This window comes from Chiloscyllium punctatum, chromosome 12, assembly GCF_047496795.1.
Source record: "Chiloscyllium punctatum isolate Juve2018m chromosome 12, sChiPun1.3, whole genome shotgun sequence".
Lineage (NCBI taxonomy): Eukaryota > Metazoa > Chordata > Chondrichthyes > Orectolobiformes > Hemiscylliidae > Chiloscyllium > Chiloscyllium punctatum.
Genome location: NC_092750.1, coordinates 71044353 through 71060827, shown reverse-complemented (window position 1 = coordinate 71060827; position 16475 = coordinate 71044353). Strand labels below are relative to the sequence as shown.

Here is a 16475-nt window from a genome sequence, read left to right as displayed (position 1 = left end):
CCCTACCCTTCTCTGAAGGTGAAGGTTTTGGGAAGTTGGGTGACAAACTATGTCTGTTAGAGTTGTTATGAAATAAGCTTCAGATGTGTTAGAATGTTAAAGACACTTTACAAATGTGGACAGGCTTGTTCTCTCTCCTGTAGTCACCTCAGTAGCTTACTGCTGGTATCAGAAGTGACCATGTTGTGATCGTGTGGGAGATTCTCAGAAATCTTTTGCCCCCTAAGGATGAAATGCCTACAGTGAGGAAACAGGCCATTTGGCCCAACAAGTCCACACCAATCCTCCAAAGATTATCCCACCCAGACCTATTCACCTACCCCTATTACTCTACATTGCTCCTGACTAGTGCACCTAGCTTACACATCCCTGAACACTATGGGTAATTTAGCATGGCCAATTCACCCTAACCTATACATCCATGAACACTATGAGCAATTTAGCAAGGCCAATTCACCTAGCCTGCACATCTTTGGACTGCGGGAGGACACTGGAGCACCTGGAGGAATATGCAAATTCCACACAGACAGTTGCCCATGGCTGGAATTGAACCCAGGTCTCTGGCACTGTGAGGCAGCAGTGCTAACCACTGAGCCAGACCTGCTGATAGATTGAGGATTTTTGATCAGAGGTCACCAGCTGGGCTTCATCACAGATTGTAACCCAGAAAAATTAACTGACTCTCAACCTGTGATGTTTGTCCCAGGGAGATAGCGGGTGAAGCATTGAAAGGGACTTTGCATGTGTGACTCCGTAAATAATCACACAGGAAGCAATGAGCGTGTGCGCTATTTCTCATTGTAGTGATATGACATGCAAATGAGGTGGTCATTCCATTCCCACCTCAGGACAGCACTGTCAGAGGGTCACTACTGAGGGAGTGCCACACTGTCGAAGTGGTAGTACTGAGGGAGTGCAGCACTGCCCAAGATAGTGCCTTTTGGCTGTGATATTAAAACAAGGTGAAAGTGAGGACTGCAGGTGGTGGAGATTAGAGTCAAGATTAGAGTGGTGCTGGAAAAGCACAACAGGTCAGGCAGTATCCGAGGAGCAGGAAAATCGACGTTTTGGGCAGGAGCCCTTCATCAGGGCAGTGTTTGGTTGCCCTGAGCCATTACTGATGCAGGTTCAAAGCATGGGACTGATTATTTATTGTTTAAGTGGGTAAAACAAGGCCTCACTTGCCCTCTCAGCTAGATTTAAAGAAATGGTTAAAAGTCCATCATTGACTCTGAGGCCCTTTGCGAAATTGTGAAAGGCTCTAAAACAGCCACAGTTCCATTCCAGTTTCCATTGCTATGCTTTTGCAAACAACATAATAACAGAAATTTTCAACTGTCACTGCTGAACTGACCATGTTTTTCAGTTATTGAAAGCTGTTTATTTGTTGAGTTAAACCTGAGCATTTATTTCTCCTCCATTCAGAATCCTCTTTCATCTCTTTCCCTGTGATTGGCTGGCACCCACACCCCTGAATATGATTGGCTGGTGCTCATAATTCTGGCTGTGATTAAGTCCAGTGCCCATACACCGAGCTGTGATTGGTTCCTGATTCCTGTAGTCCTGGCTGTGTTTGGTTCCCAGTGCCCACAGGTTTGGCAGTGATTGGATCCCAGATCCCACAGACCTGCCTGTGATTGGGTCCCAGTACTTACAATCCTGGTTGTGGTTGGTTTCCAGTGCCAACAGGCCTGCCTGTGATTGGTTCCCAGACCCCACAATCCTGGCTGTGATTGGCTGATTGGTTGTTGATCCTGAATATAAACAGAAAACACTGGGAAAACTCAGCAATGTTTGTGGAGAGAAAGCTGAGTTAACATTTCAGGTTGAGAGCCTTTATTTTTGGGGTATTTTATTGTTTCTCCCTTGGCTGCTGAACTGGATTTGCAGCTTTTGGTTGCCCTGAGCCATTAGTGATGCAGGCTCAAAGCATAGAACTGATTATTTATTGTTTAAGTGGGTAAAACCAGAGTCTCGCCTTTGCTTCTGAGCGATAAGGAGAACCACATATTGAGATGTTTCGGTGCGAGTGGAAGGGGGCAATGGTTGTGTAACAGCAGGAGGTGCAGTAACTTGGAAGCCTAAGGCTGAGTAAACATGGGGCCAAGGCTACATCAGTGCACCCTCTTTGAGGCTTGGTTGCTAAGATTGACAATCTCTTACATTTTATCTTCAGTGAACCAGCATTCCTTTTGATTGAACTCCAAGGAGGTGGCAAATCTTTGCCTTTGATGGGAGGCTCATTTCGGGATGCCTTTGCATTTGACGTCAGGCAAAATGGCGGCTTTGAGATCCGCTAAGCTTTCAACGAGTCTTCTGGAGGCGTCCCACTTAACCGTTCAAGATAGTTCACTTCGGATGAGGATTCCCATTCAAATAAAAGAGCCTTAACGATGTTTTGTTGGCCAAAGCTGTTTATTTTGAAACGTGCTGAGGGGTCTAAGTTTTCCTTTTTTGTTGCTGATGACTACACTTCTAAAGCAAATGTTTCTGCCTTGTGCACTCACCTTGTAGAATTGAACGTTGCTACCAAATCTGAGCTGAACCAGGGTGTGGGTCACTGGAGGCTCATTGCCCAGAAAGGAGTCAGATGGTAAGTCTGGCCTGGACTCGCACTGCTGATTCTGTCAGATCCTGTTTCCCGGGGACTAGAGAAAGGGTTTCTAGGACAATATGCATTGTTCGAGGCACCAGGAGCTGAATGGCCTCCTGTTGGTGCTGTCAGCACCCCCCCACAGGTTTATGCCTCGACATCATTTTCACTGTGTGGGATACGTTGAAAATTAAACTTTATTTTTAAACGAAAAGCAATCTGGTTTTTCCGGAATCCTTAAATCATTTGTTTTTTGCCCCTGGGATAGGCGTAGACACTCCATTCACATCAAGGTTTCAGTGGAGCAGAGATGGCCGTTAAAGCAGTGGTTCCTGGATAATCTGGGACTGTCTGTATTTCTGAACCATCCAGTATGTCTCCCCCAGCCTTTTACACCTCAGCTCCTCTTTTTAACCATCCCATGTAGCCCAACTCACTGCGGAGTCAGGAAGGTGTCTGTTTGCGTTATGTGAAACAAACCATTGAATGTTTTCAAGAAGGACTTAAATATCATTCCTTTGGGGCAAGAATGTAGATAAAGTGGAAACAGGGTTTTGAATCGGATGGTCTGGCATCATCCCAGGAGAGAAATCAGAGTTAATGTTTCTGGTCGAGTGACCCTCCCTCAGAACCAGAGTTCTGAGGAAGGGTCAGATGACCAGAAATCTTAACTCTGACTTATCTCCACAGATGCTGCCAGACCTGCTGAGCTTTTCCAGCAATTTCAGGATTTTTTTCTGAAGTACAGCATCCACAGGGTTTTTTGAATTGGATGATTAGCCACGATGATACTGGATTGCAGGGCAGGCTTGAAGGGCTGAATAGCCAGCCCCGCTCCTGTTTTCTCAGGTTCAATGTTATGGGAGTGTCTGAGGCTGTAGACTGTGAGAAAGATGGATACCTAGCTTCACTCACTGTCCATTAACACTTCAGCAAGAATTCAATGGACCTGACCAATGAGAGACACCCTGAGCTGGAACCCAAGGTAGCTGGAAACACGAGGCTGTAGAAGGTGATTGCCTGAGCACCCGGGGTGTGCGACTGTGAGGATTAGGAGGGCAGTGGGTTGGGGGAGAGGAGTGAAGCGGCACATGAAAAGTTTAGTTCAAAAGTGGCACTGGACATGATGCCTCTTTTTTCTTTCCCAGAAGGTCCAGTTTCTCTTGCTCTTGCTGTCGCGCTCTCTCTCTCTCTCTCTCTCTCTCTCATGCTCTGTCTCCCGTAAACAAACCAGCCTTAGCATGACTTCTTTCTCCCCATTCCTCATCCATACTCCGTGTTTTCCCTCCCTCCCTTTAACCTGTCTGGTTTTCTGTTTTCCAGCCATGGCACCAAAAAGGAAGTCGGCGGCCACCAAATCAAATGCTAAGCAGAGAAAGGTCAAAGTTGAGCCGGAGGAAGATAATTTCAAATCCACTATTGAAGCTCTAAAAGCTGCTCCCAACATCAAGGCCAAAGCCAAGATAGACGAGCACTGTCCACTGAGCAACACATCGGCTGAGGTAGGTGCCCCACACCCTCCTGCTAGTGTCACCCCATATTACCCAACTCACTTGTCTCCAAAATCCAGTTAAGGCCAGACACAGATCTTTCCTGTGTGTATGACAGCAGTGAGGGCTTTCCTATTACATAGGTCCTAATGCACACCTTCCTGTTGCAGATTCATGAGGACTATGACTGCATGTTGAACCAAACCAACATCGGAAACAATAACAACAAGTTCTACATCATTCAGCTGATCGACCACAATGGCTCGTATTACTGCTGGAATCGCTGGGGGAGAGTGGTAAGTCGCTTTGGCACTGAAACCTTTCCCATCTCACCTGCCACCCGAATCCAGTCCAGAGAAACACCAGGTACGGAGGGGCTCCCTAATGAGAAGAGGTTGAGTTTAGACTTTAGTAGAATGGGAGACGTCTCTGTTGAAATATCCAAGATTCTTAGGAGATGTGATGGGTCAAAGGGGAGAGGTTGTTTCCCCTGTATGGGAGAGTCCATGACCAGAGGGCATTATCTCAGACAGAGATGAGGAACTTTTTCTGTCAGAAAGGAAGTGAATTTTTACTGTAGAAAGCTAGGTCGCTGAGTATATTCAAGGCTGACCTCCATTTTTAAATGAAGGGAATCCAGAGTGGTGGAGAAAAGGCAGGAAAGTAGAACTGACATTTATCCAAACATTGATGATCTCATTGAATGGTGGACAAGCCTCAAGGTCTGTCTCACTGTCTAATCTTCACACTTAAACACTCTGCCTGCTTCCTGAACAGGGAGCAAATGCCTTTCTGATTCTACCACTCAAGAAGGGCCTGGGATGGGGGACAGGGTGACAGAAGAGGGCTTGGCCCAATAGTGGAGGTGGGGAAGAGTAGAAGCATGTAGTTAAATGGAGTGCTAGAACTGTACAGCACGGAAATACCCTTTGGTCCAACTTGTCCATGCTAACTAGATATCCTAAACTGATTTGGTGCCATTTGTCAACATTTGGCCCATATCCCTCTAAATGTTTCCTATTCATGTACCCATCTAGATGCCTTTCAAATGTTGTTATTGTATTTACCTCTATCATTTCCTCTGGCAGCTAATTCCACACACGCACCACCCTCTGTGAAAAGTAGCTTGTTAGATCCCTTTTAAATCTTTCTCCTCTCATTTTAAACCTATGGCCTGTAGGTGTGGACTTCCCCTAGCCTGGGGAAAAGACTTTGGTTATTCACCCTATTCGTGCTGCTCATGATTTTATAAACCTCTATAAGGTCACACCTAAGCCTCCCAAACGCTAGGGAAAATAGCTCAAACCCTCCAACCTTGGCAATAGATTGGGTCAAGCTTTACTGAACCCTTTCAAGTTTCACAACATCCTTCCTACAGCAGGGGGACCAGAACTGAATGCGGTATTCCAAAACTGGCCCAACAAATATCCTGTACATGATCTCCCAACCCGACATATTCCTGTTACTCCATTAATGGATGTATCTCACAGATTTCACAAAAATAACAGATTGTTGTTGTTTTTTTTGTCTCTTCATTCTGTTCCCTTGGAGAATATTGTGGAGAGGATGGGCAGGGTAGTTAACAATCTGACAGGCTGACGTGGTTGTTTCTTTTATCTTCACACTCTCTCCATGTGCATTAGTGAGAGGGATTTGTGAATGATAGAAACAAGCTGAAGTGAACGACCCTTGCTGTGACCATCATTATCCCAGTGCTTTGTCCTGCGCAGTGGCAGGCTGCACTATGTGTATGTGCTGCTGTACCCAGAGGAAACGAGTATCCCACGTAGTGTAAAATTCCCAGGTGGAATTACAGCCTCTTCTGTCTGGAACCTTCCAGAATGCGAATTGAGTAATTCACATTGTGACTCGAATGTAGCACTGGATATGAAATCTGATTTATTTAGGACCCAATGATCCTCTTGTGAATCCCTAGAAACACAGAGTAAGAGCAGGAGTATTCCGCCATTCAGTATGATCATAACGATCATCCAACTCAACACCCTCCTACTTTCTTCCCATACCTTTTGATCCCTTCAACCTCAAGAATTGTATCTAACTCCTTCTTGAAAACTGGACTGGGAGAATGCATATCCACTGCTTTATTTCTAAGCTGCTATATCCAGAGAGTACTGCAGAGGTTGGAGATCATTATCAGATCCAGCAATGGGATCTAACTGTCACTTTGAGAAATACTACTATGCTCTCAGTTGATACTAGTGTTGGACAAGTTTGGTTTGGGTACTTATATGAAATGTGCTGATCTTTCATTGAGAAACAAACAATGTTGCAGATTTGGTTTCAGCAATAAAACACGAGTGATTTTGATGCAAATAGAATTAATATAAAATATAATGAGCCATAATATATCATTATTTTGAAGACTTTTAAATTGTAAATTGCAATATTTCAACTATTCCAACAACACCTTTTACAGCAGCAAACATCAGAGAATAGTCCTCTGTATCAAATCTATAGGGGTTGACTTAATTGTTGCCGTCAATTCCTGGTCATGAGAGTTGATAGTATCTTCCCTGATTATTCATAGATCGGACTTCGACCGTCTCAGCTTCACAAACAGTCCAAAACTCTCATCTTTCATCAGGAGAAACTGCTTTATACATCTAACACTCACCAGGACTCCGTGAATTGAAACATTTAAAGCTTTCCAAGCAATATGTGCTTCCCCGAAACCAAAAAAATTCCAATTCCATTAAGCTAAAAGCAGCCTGATGACTTCAATGTTTACTTTGCTCATAAAATCTCTCCACCACTCTCTGGGTGAAGACATTTCACCACCCCCCTCCACCCCCTAAATGGACTACCCTGTATCCTTAAACTCTGACCCCTGATTCTGGACTCAGTCATCAGGAATAACCTTCCTATGCTTACTCTGTGTTATCCTGTTAGAATTTTATAGGTTTCTATGAGATTCCCCCTTATTCTGCTAATCTCTAGTGAACAGTCCAAACAGATCCGATCTTCCAAATGTACCATCCCTGTTTAAGAAGGGAGGGACTCCAAAGACAGGAACTTGTAGGCCGGTCCATTAGTAAAGATGAGATTGCGGAGTACTTGGAAGTGCATGGTAAATAGGACTGAGTCAAGGGGAGGTAATGCCTGACAAATCTGATAGCATTCTTTGAGGAGCTAACAAGCAAGTTATACAAAGACAAAGATTTGATCCAATTGGATTTCCCGAAGGCCCTTGACAAGGTGCTGCACAGCAGGCTGCTAAATATGGTAAGAGCCATTCGTGTTAGGGCAAAGTTCTGGCATGGATAGAGACTGGCAGAAAGCAGAGAATGGGGATAAAGGGGTCTTTGTCAGGATGGCAGCTGGTGACTAGTGGAGTTCTGCAGGGGTTAGTGTTGGAACCACAATTATCCACGTTAAACATTAATATTCAGAAAGAAGGAATTGAAGGCATTGTTGCCAAGTTTGCAGATGTCAAAAAATAAGTGTCAAGACAGATAGTGTTGAAGAAACAAGGAGCCTGCAGAAGAACTTTGACAGGCTAGGGAAGTGGACAAAGAAGTGACAGATGGAATATAATGTGGGAAAGTATGAGGTCATGCACTTTGGTAGGAAGAGCAGAAAATAGTGAAGACTGCAGATGCTGGAGAAGTTCGAGCTGATAAAATGTGGTGCTGGAAAAAGCAGGTCAGGCAGCATTGTGGGAAAAGCACGGCAGGTCAGATAGAAGTGTAGATTATTTTCAATAGGGGGCAAAGGTTTCGGAAATCTTAAGCACAAAGAGACTTGGGAGACCTAGTTCAGGACCCCTTAAGGTTAACATGCAGTTTCAGGTGGCGGTTAGGAAGGCAATTGCAATGCTAGTATTTATTTTGAAAGGGCTGGAATACAAAAGCAGGGATCTACTGCTGAGGCTGTTTAAGGTTCTGGTCAGATCAAATGGAATAGTCTGAGCAGTTTTGGGTTCCATTTCTAGGGAAGGATTTTCTGATGTTGGAGAGGGTCCAGAGGAGCTTTACAACAATGATCCTAGTGGTGAAGAGCTTGCCATATAAGGAGCGGTTGAGGACTCTGGGCCTTTATTCGATGGAATTTAGAAGGATGAGGGGGTGGGATTTGATTAAAACTTAGAATACTGAGAGGCATGAGCAGTGTAGACACAGTGGAGATGTTTCCGCGAGTAGGAGAGACTGGGACCCTAGGGCGCAGCCTTTGAATGAAGGAACAACCCTTTTGAATTGAGATGAGGAGGAATTTCTTGAGCCAGAGAATGGTGAATCTGTGGAACCCATTGCTGCAGAGGGCTGTGGAGGCCAGGTCATTGACATATATCAGCCCTGATCGAAAGCAGACCCGATGAGCTGAATGGCCTAAATCTGCGCTCTTGTATTTTATGGTCTTACAGTCGCTTCATATGTCAGTCCTGCCATCGTGGGAATCTATCTGGCCAACCCCTAATGCTCTCTTCCCATAGCCAGAACATCATTTCGAGATAAGGAGAGCAAAACTGGAGACAGTATCTCAGGTCCAAGGTCCAGAGCCTGAGAATGAAAACCAATGTTTTTGGAAAATAATGTTTAAAATGGAGTCTAGTAACCCTTTCCTAATGTAAGGCTTCTATTGAGCTCTGAAGCTGTCCATGAGTTCTTTGTTGGGTCTGAGTGGGGACTAAAATGTAAACATGCTCTATTCCCAGAACTCTCAGTATTTTTCTTCATAAGAGAACAAATGTCTGACAAGCTCTCGTTAGCAGTTGTATCTGAATGAAACCTGATACTTCTGCTTAATTCCTTCCTGTCACACTCAACAAGAGGTTTTACACCACATTGATTTCCAGTTTTTGTTGGAAATAACTTCCCAAAGTAGACCTCTGCAACAGGAACACCCTCTCCTGATTCCCAATGAACTGTTTATGTCTGAGCAGTAGTGTGAAAGGGAAGAATAGCGCACCAGTTGTAATTCCATAATAAAAACACAGCCAGGTGGAAACATAGATGAAGATTGTCCTGAAAGCTTAAGACAGGCTTCCTGCAGCTTTGAGTGCCAAGTGAACTCTTAGTGTGCCTTGTTTAGTCTGCCTCTACCTTCTGGACAGGGAGAGATTGGCCAAAGCAAACTGGGTTCTCCAGTCGCCCTGAATGTCGCTGTGAAAGATTTTGAAAAGAAGTTCAAAGATAAGACCAAGAATGACTGGGCGAACAAAGACTCCTTTGTGGCTCATCCTGGAAAATACACCATGATTGAAGTCCAGCAGGGCTACGAGGAAGCAACGATTGTAAAGGTAGGTCCATCTCGGTATGGCATTCGCCTTTGACCTATTTTACTTTGTCAGATGCTGTGACAGTCTCCAATCTGCCAGAGTTAGCAGTGTGTTTGTTTTGTCCATGGAGTCTAGTGATGTGTTTGACAGTGATCCTTGTTGAGGGAGGAGAGAGTCAGCAGCAGAGGAAAAGGTCTACCTGTGACAGAGCTCCCCTCATGAATTTCCACCAAAACAGGAAGACCAAAAGCTGCATTGTTTTAATTGGAGACTTTTGGATGGAAGTTGAATGTAGGCATGGGAGCAGGGCTTCGAGAAAATGTGGCACATCAAAACGTTTTGATCCCAAACAAATGGAGGATTGCGCGAGGGTCGGGTGAAGGTTCAAAACCTGTGGAAAGGTTGGGCTAATCCGGACATGTGGAATTTATTATATTGAGAATGGAGGCAAACTGTGATATTTGGAATTTTAAGAGTAACCAGAGAGGTTTTTTAAAAAAGAGAAGGGATGATGTGGTGCTAAAAAGGTATGAGATGGTTGGAATGGTGTATGTGGAAGTTAGGGATGAGACAGAAACTTGTTTGGGGGGGAGGGGTGGGGGGAGAGGGAGGTCAAGGCTAGGGTAGGAAGATTCCAAAAGGCAGGACTAGGTGAGGAAGAGCAGAGGATACTGTTTCTTTTGGACTGAGTGCATAATGGGGCAATCCTTATGCTATTTGGTTTGTTTGATTGCAGAACGACACTGTGGACGGAGGCACAATTGTAAATAAGAAAGTCAAACATTGCACTTTAGACAAGCCAACCCAGGAGCTGGTCACTCTTCTCTTTAGCCATGATATGTTCAAGGAGCAGATGCAAACTATGAATCTTGGTAAGTTCGTCCTCTGAGTTCACATTTCACCCAGCAAGCTGAGATGGTGGCTACAGCTTGATAGACCAGAGGCTGAGGCTTCAGTTTCAAAAGAGTTCAAGATTGGAACCATTAGGCTTACTCCCTGCTTACAGCTGCCCAGATGGTATGGGTTAAAACAATGACTGCAGATGCTGGAAACCAGATTCTGGATTAGTGGTGCTGGAAGAGCACAGCAGTTCAGGCAGCATCCAAGTAGCTTCGAAATCGATGTTTCGGGCAAAAGCCCTTCATCAGGAGCTTTATTCCTGATGAATGGCTTTTGCCCGAAACGTCGATTTCGAAGCTACTTGGATGCTGCCTGAACTGCTGTGCTCTTCCAGCACCACTAATCCAGATGGTATGGGTATCCACTCTGTACCTGCTGGGACGTCATTCTTTCCCAAACTATAGCTTTGTAAAGGTATAATTTCACCCTTGGAGATTTAGATTGATTGTCACATCTATATAAAAATACAGTGAGAAGTATTTTTTCGTGTGTTGTATGCAAAGTGTCATGCTCTGGCACCATCTTGAAATACTGAGTATAACGTAAGATTTTACTGCAGCCATTTATCTTTCTCTCCTCTTCTTGTTCCTCCTCTGCTGCTACTCCAGTCACTGCTTGACATCAGCCTGAATCTCTGAAAAGGGCTCTGGGGGTCTCTGTACTGGGCTCTGTGGTGTCGGTTACAGGCCTCTGCACCTGCTGCCACAATCACGATTATTGTGTTTGAGCTGGAGCCAAGGGCCTGGGGAAGATTGGGTTCCCCACCTCCTGTTCCCCCATCCAGCACTCCTCCACGCTGTCGCCTGTCATCGATTGTCAGGGTCCTCTGCTGTCCCTTCCACCCTCGCTTCTGCTCCTTCAGGGGCTGTGGCCTAGCCGTGGACCTCCAGCCTCAGCTCGGCCTACGAGTCCTGGCCGGGAGGAGTCTACTTGGGACCTGCTCCTCACTCGCTGGCAGAGCCTCGGCTAGGGTGGCTGGTTCATCCTGACGTTGCTGCAGCTGGAGGCCTCCTCCTTCACCCACAACTCTACAGATTTTAAAGGAAGAAGAGAGAGAAAAAAAGAAAATAGCAAAAACTGAGGAAAAAAGGAAAGAGAGCAGATGGAAGTGGACGAGTCCCAGGCTCAGCCCGCCATCCTGCAGGAAGGTTCCACTCTGCCCCAGCCATGACACACTGAATGTAAGTCATGTTTCTGAGGCCTGTTCTCCTACCAGACATTCACAGGCATCCCACCTCCAGCATTAGTGGCGAGACCTGTTTATCTTTATCATGTGACAGTTAGATTGTGTATGCCATTTGGACTGGCTTAGATTGAGCACTGGTCACCAGCCCATTGGGAGGTTGGCTCAGTTGGCAGTGCTGTTGCCACTGAGTTTGAGCCTCAATCTAGAGACTCTGAACCGATAAAGTACTGAGGGAATGCCCTCACTGCCGGCCTCTCTTAGATGAGAAACTAAATGGAGGCCCTTCTCAGTTTGATGTAAAAGACTTTACAATCTGAAAGTGGAGCGGGATTGACTTTTTCTCTGTCCATAAGACCATAAGGTATAGGAGCATAATTAGGCCATTCAGCCCATCAAGGCTGTTCCACCTTTCGATCATGGCTGATCTGTTTCTCAACTCCATTCTTTGACCTTCTCCTGATCCCCTTGCCAATCAAGAACCTATCTTATCTTTGTCTCAAATACAAACATTGACTTAGCCTCCACAACCTTCTGTGGCAATGAGTTCCACAGATTCACCACCCTCTGGCTGAAGAAATTCCTCCTCACCTCAGTTCTAAAGGGTTGTCCCTTCACTCTGAGGCTGTGTCCTCCAGGTCCTAATCTCTCCTAACAGTAGAAATGTCTTCTCCATGTCCACTATATCCAGGCCTCTCAATATTCTGTAAGTTTCAATCAGATCCCCCATCATCCTTTTAGACTCCATTGAGTACAGAGCCAGACTCTTCAGCCACTCTTCATATGACAAGCCCTTCATCCCCAGGATCTACCTTGTAAACCTCCTCTGGACACTCCAATGCCAGCATATACTCACTTAGATAAGGGACCTAAAACTGCTCACAATATTTCCAAATGCTGTCTGACAGAGCCTTATGTAGCCTCAGGAGTATGTATCTGCGCTTGTTTTCTAGCCCCTTTGAATGAGAGCTAACATTGCACTTGCCTTCCTAACCACCAACTGAACCTGTGTATTAACCTTGAGAGCCCTGAACTGGGACTCCCAAGTCCCTTTGTGCTTCAATTTTCTGAAGCCTCTCCCCATTTAGAAAATAGTCTATATCTCTATTTGTCCAACCAAGATTTGTAATGCCACATTTTCCTATATTGTATTCCATCTGTCACTTCTTTTCCCACTCTCCTAGCATCTTCAAGTCCTTCTACAGACATCCTGCTTCCTCAACACTACCTGTACCTCCACCTATCTTTGTGTCATGTATAAACTAAACAATAATACCCTCAGTTCCTTTGTCCAGATTGTTAATGTATAATGTGAACAGTTGTGATTCCAACACTAACCACTGTGGAGCTCCACTAGTCATTAACTGGCCTATAGTTTCCTGTCTTCTGTCTCACTGCCTTCTTAAACAGTGATGTTGCATTCACTCACCATCAATGCCTCCGCAATTTCCTCAGTTTATCTTCTTCAGAACTCTGGAGTGTAGTCCATCTGGTCTGGATGTTTTATCCACTTTCACATCTTTCAGGTTCCCCAGCACCTCCTCCTTAGTGATGCCCACTATTCTCACCTCTGCCACTGACTCTCTTGAAGTTCTGTATGCTCAGTGTCTTCCACTGTGAAAACTGACGTCAAGTGTCTACTCACTTCCTCTGTTATTTCTTTGTTCCCCATTCTACTTCTCCAGCCTCATTTTCCAGTGGTTATAATGTCCACTCCTGCCTCTCCCTCTCTTACCTTTTTAGATATCTAAAAAAAACTTTTGCAATCTTCTTTTATATTACTAGCTAGCTTCCATTCAGATTTCATCTTCTCCCCACTTATTACTTTTCTTTTTAGTTATTATCTGGTTTTTGAAAGGCTTCCCAATCTCATATTCATCATTCCACCACAAGCAGTGAGCTCTGATATTTATCAAAACAAAAAGTCCCAGCCTATCCAGCCTCTCCTTATAACTGAAAATGTATGGTTGGGTCCTGCATTTCTTGCATTGTGTTGGTGATGACAACCCAAAGCTGCTACCTTGGCTGTAAAGTGGCCATATGAAAGATGCTATAGAAATGCAGATTCTGCCTATTTTCTGGTGTAAATGAATATGCAGAATGCATGACTGATGTAGTATAGAGTCATAGAGTCATACTGCACAGAAACAGACCCTTCGGTCCAACCAGTCCATGCCGACCATAATCCCAAACTAATCTAGTCCCATTTGTCTGCATTTGGCCCATATCCCTCCAAACATTTGTTATTCATGTAATTATCCAAATTTCTTTTAAACGTTGTAATCAGACCCGCATTCACTACTTCCTCTGGAAGTCTATTCCACACACTACCCACTCCATAAACCCCCATGTCTTTTTTAAATCTTTCTCCTCTCCTTAAAAAATGCCCCCTAGGTTTGAACCTGCTATTCACGTTATCTATATCTATATCTCTCATGATTTTGTACACCTCGATAAGGTCACTTCTCCGTCTGAGAAAACATTCCAATGAAAATGTTCCAGCCTATCCAGGCTCTCCTAGTAAGTCAAACCCTCCATCCCTCGTAACATCCTGGTAAATTGTTTCTGAACCCTCTCCAGCTTAATAATATCTATCCTGTAACAGAGTGACCAGAACTGGACACAGTACTCCAGAAGAGGCCTCCCCAATGTCCTGTACAACCTCAATATGACATTTTGATTCCTATACTCAGTGTTTGGATGCTGATGTTTGTTACAACACAGGGTAAAACCCCCTTCCCCCCTCCCTGTTTAATGTAAACCAGCAACACAGAAAATATTTATCCCGTGCGTTAATCTGTGAAAATTCGAGAGGCCAAGAACTATCCCAAACATCACTATTTAAAGTAAAATTTAACAACTTCATTTCTTAAAATATAACAGAGACTAATTAACTAACAACTATTTACAACTGTTTTCTCTGACCTATCTTTTACCTTCCCTCTTCTCCAATACTAGTCCGATAAAACCCCTGATTAAGATTTACCAAAAATTCAAATTTCAAAACCAGCCAGCTTTCAAATCTTCTCTTCGTATCTCCCTATGTCGTCTTTTCTTTTTTATAGGGATTATGTTTTACAGGTCACTGATCGATAAAGGTACCTTTAAGAGAGCTATTCTGCGAGCAGTCTGCACATGCTGGTGGCTTGGCAGTTCTCCCCCAGCTGTTTAATTTTTCCCGGTCTTCTACCTCCAAAGCATAGGATTATGTCATTGGCTTTTAATATTGTCAATACACTAAATTCAACCTTTATTGGAGTTTGGTATTTTTCGGGGCATAATTTAAACTGATTGGCCTAATGTGATTTTTTTTTTGTCTCCAGGCAACCAGCTACACTAGCTGCTGGACCAAAAGGTTACATTATATCTTACTCAGAACACTTGGTGCTGTCAGGTAGTTCTGCTAGCTTTTAACTCTCTTAAAGGTACATCACACCCACATCTTCATAACACCTTGACCTCTGGGATGTAGGTTAATATTTAGCCTCTTATTCAGGTTGAACATCTGAGGCCTCTTAGCTCCCAAGTTAACGGTGTTTAGGCAGCTCCAGCGGTTCAGCATGTACAACACACTGTTATCCTAAGTTCAACACCATGGAAATTTTGAACAACAAATTAAAGTGAAGTCTTGTATGTGAAAGATCACGCTGCATTATTCTAAATGGGAACGAGGGAGTTCTTCTTTATGTCTTGGTCAATATTTATTCTTCCCCCCACATTACAAAAACAAAATATTTGGTCATATCACCCTCATACAGGAGTGAAAAGCTGCAGCTGCTGGAAGTCGGAAATAAATCTGAGAAAGCTGACTATACTCCAGCCTGTCAAGCAGCATCTATGGAGAGAGAACTAGAGTGAATGTTTCTCCCTACTCCTCTCAGTGACCACTAGAACCTGCAGTTACTGACTTCCTGGGCAGTGAAGTTGTTTCTCCTCTTTTATTTTTCTTTATTGCAAGCCCTCCACCAAATCTCCTCTGACGCTTCAAGAAGAAATATTTTATCCCACCCAATTTGTTTTTCCAAAAGGCTTGGAACATCACCTTCACTGGCATCAGTGACAATGAAAACTGAATTGTGGAGCCCTAGAATGTCCTACATTTGTTTCCTATCCCGTGCTCATCCGAGCTGAGGCAGTCAGTGCTCCAAACTAGAGAACAAACCTTTCAGTCAGAGTTTCTACCTTGCTCACTGCCTATTGCTCTTGTTATTTGGTAAGATAATGTTTTAGTGAGGGTGCAGTTATTCTTACTGCTGCTTCCTGTGAGTGAGCATGTAGAGAGATCAGTTGGAGAGAGTAGTGGATCAGGCTAAACCCTCTCGGGAGATGCTTCATGATGGGCTGTATAAATGATACATCTCTCTGCTGTTGGTCTGATCAGATGTGAAGAAGATGCCTCTTGGAAAGTTGAGTAAGCAGCAAATTGCCAAGGGTTTTGATGCACTGGATGAGATTGAGGCAGCCTTGAAGCCATCGCCCAACAGAAAGCAGCTGGAGGAGCTGTCCTCAAAGTTCTACACCATCATCCCTCACTACTTTGGACGCAATAGACCCCCAGTGATTGATACTTCGGAAGTGATCCAAGCCAAAAGAGACATGCTGCTGGTAATTATCCTTGAAAGTAGTCAAAGGTTTTTTCGGTCAGAGCATGCTTGATGCTAGTGCAGACTCTAAACAGACATCTTATTCTTATCCTTCCCCAAACAGGCACCCATTCAGTCGCCATGTTTTACCAGCCAATATTACTAGCCAAATATCTTGCTGCTGTGCCTAGGTTGTCCAGAGACAATCATCAGAAGCACAAATCCTTTAAGTGTCCCAATACTGTTGTTTAACCTGGTCCTTACCTAATAGCTTGATCCAACCTTCTCCCTATATCCCCTAATCAGGATACATAGTCTCTACTCGGTAACACCATTACAATGTGTCAAAATAGCTAGAAACTGAAGCTACACAGTGTGGGGAAGTCAGTGACATTCCCAGTGACTTCTTCAATAACCTCTTCTTCATTCCCAATGTGCTTTCATTTGACATTTCAAGTGATTTCTCAATGGCATTCCCAGTGTGAGTGTA

At 44.2% G+C, this 16475-nt stretch overlaps 1 protein-coding gene across 3 annotated transcripts in view; it reads left to right on the top strand.

Moving 5' to 3' along the window:
* parp3 (poly (ADP-ribose) polymerase family, member 3) overlaps positions 1–16475 on the top strand; it is a 31775-nt gene that overhangs the window by 2740 nt on the left and 12560 nt on the right. For 2 of the 3 annotated variants that reach the window (XM_072582740.1, XM_072582738.1), the window contains exons 2-6: positions 3917–4095; positions 4254–4379; positions 9155–9340; positions 10056–10191; positions 15784–16007. In XM_072582740.1, the coding sequence (XP_072438841.1) occupies positions 3919–4095; positions 4254–4379; positions 9155–9340; positions 10056–10191; positions 15784–16007 (849 nt within the window). In that variant the 5' untranslated portion in view covers positions 3917–3918. Of the gene's footprint in view, positions 1–2204; positions 2594–3916; positions 4096–4253; positions 4380–9154; positions 9341–10055; positions 10192–15783; positions 16008–16475 lie in introns of those variants that run through there. The other variant, XM_072582739.1, reaches the window with a different exon arrangement.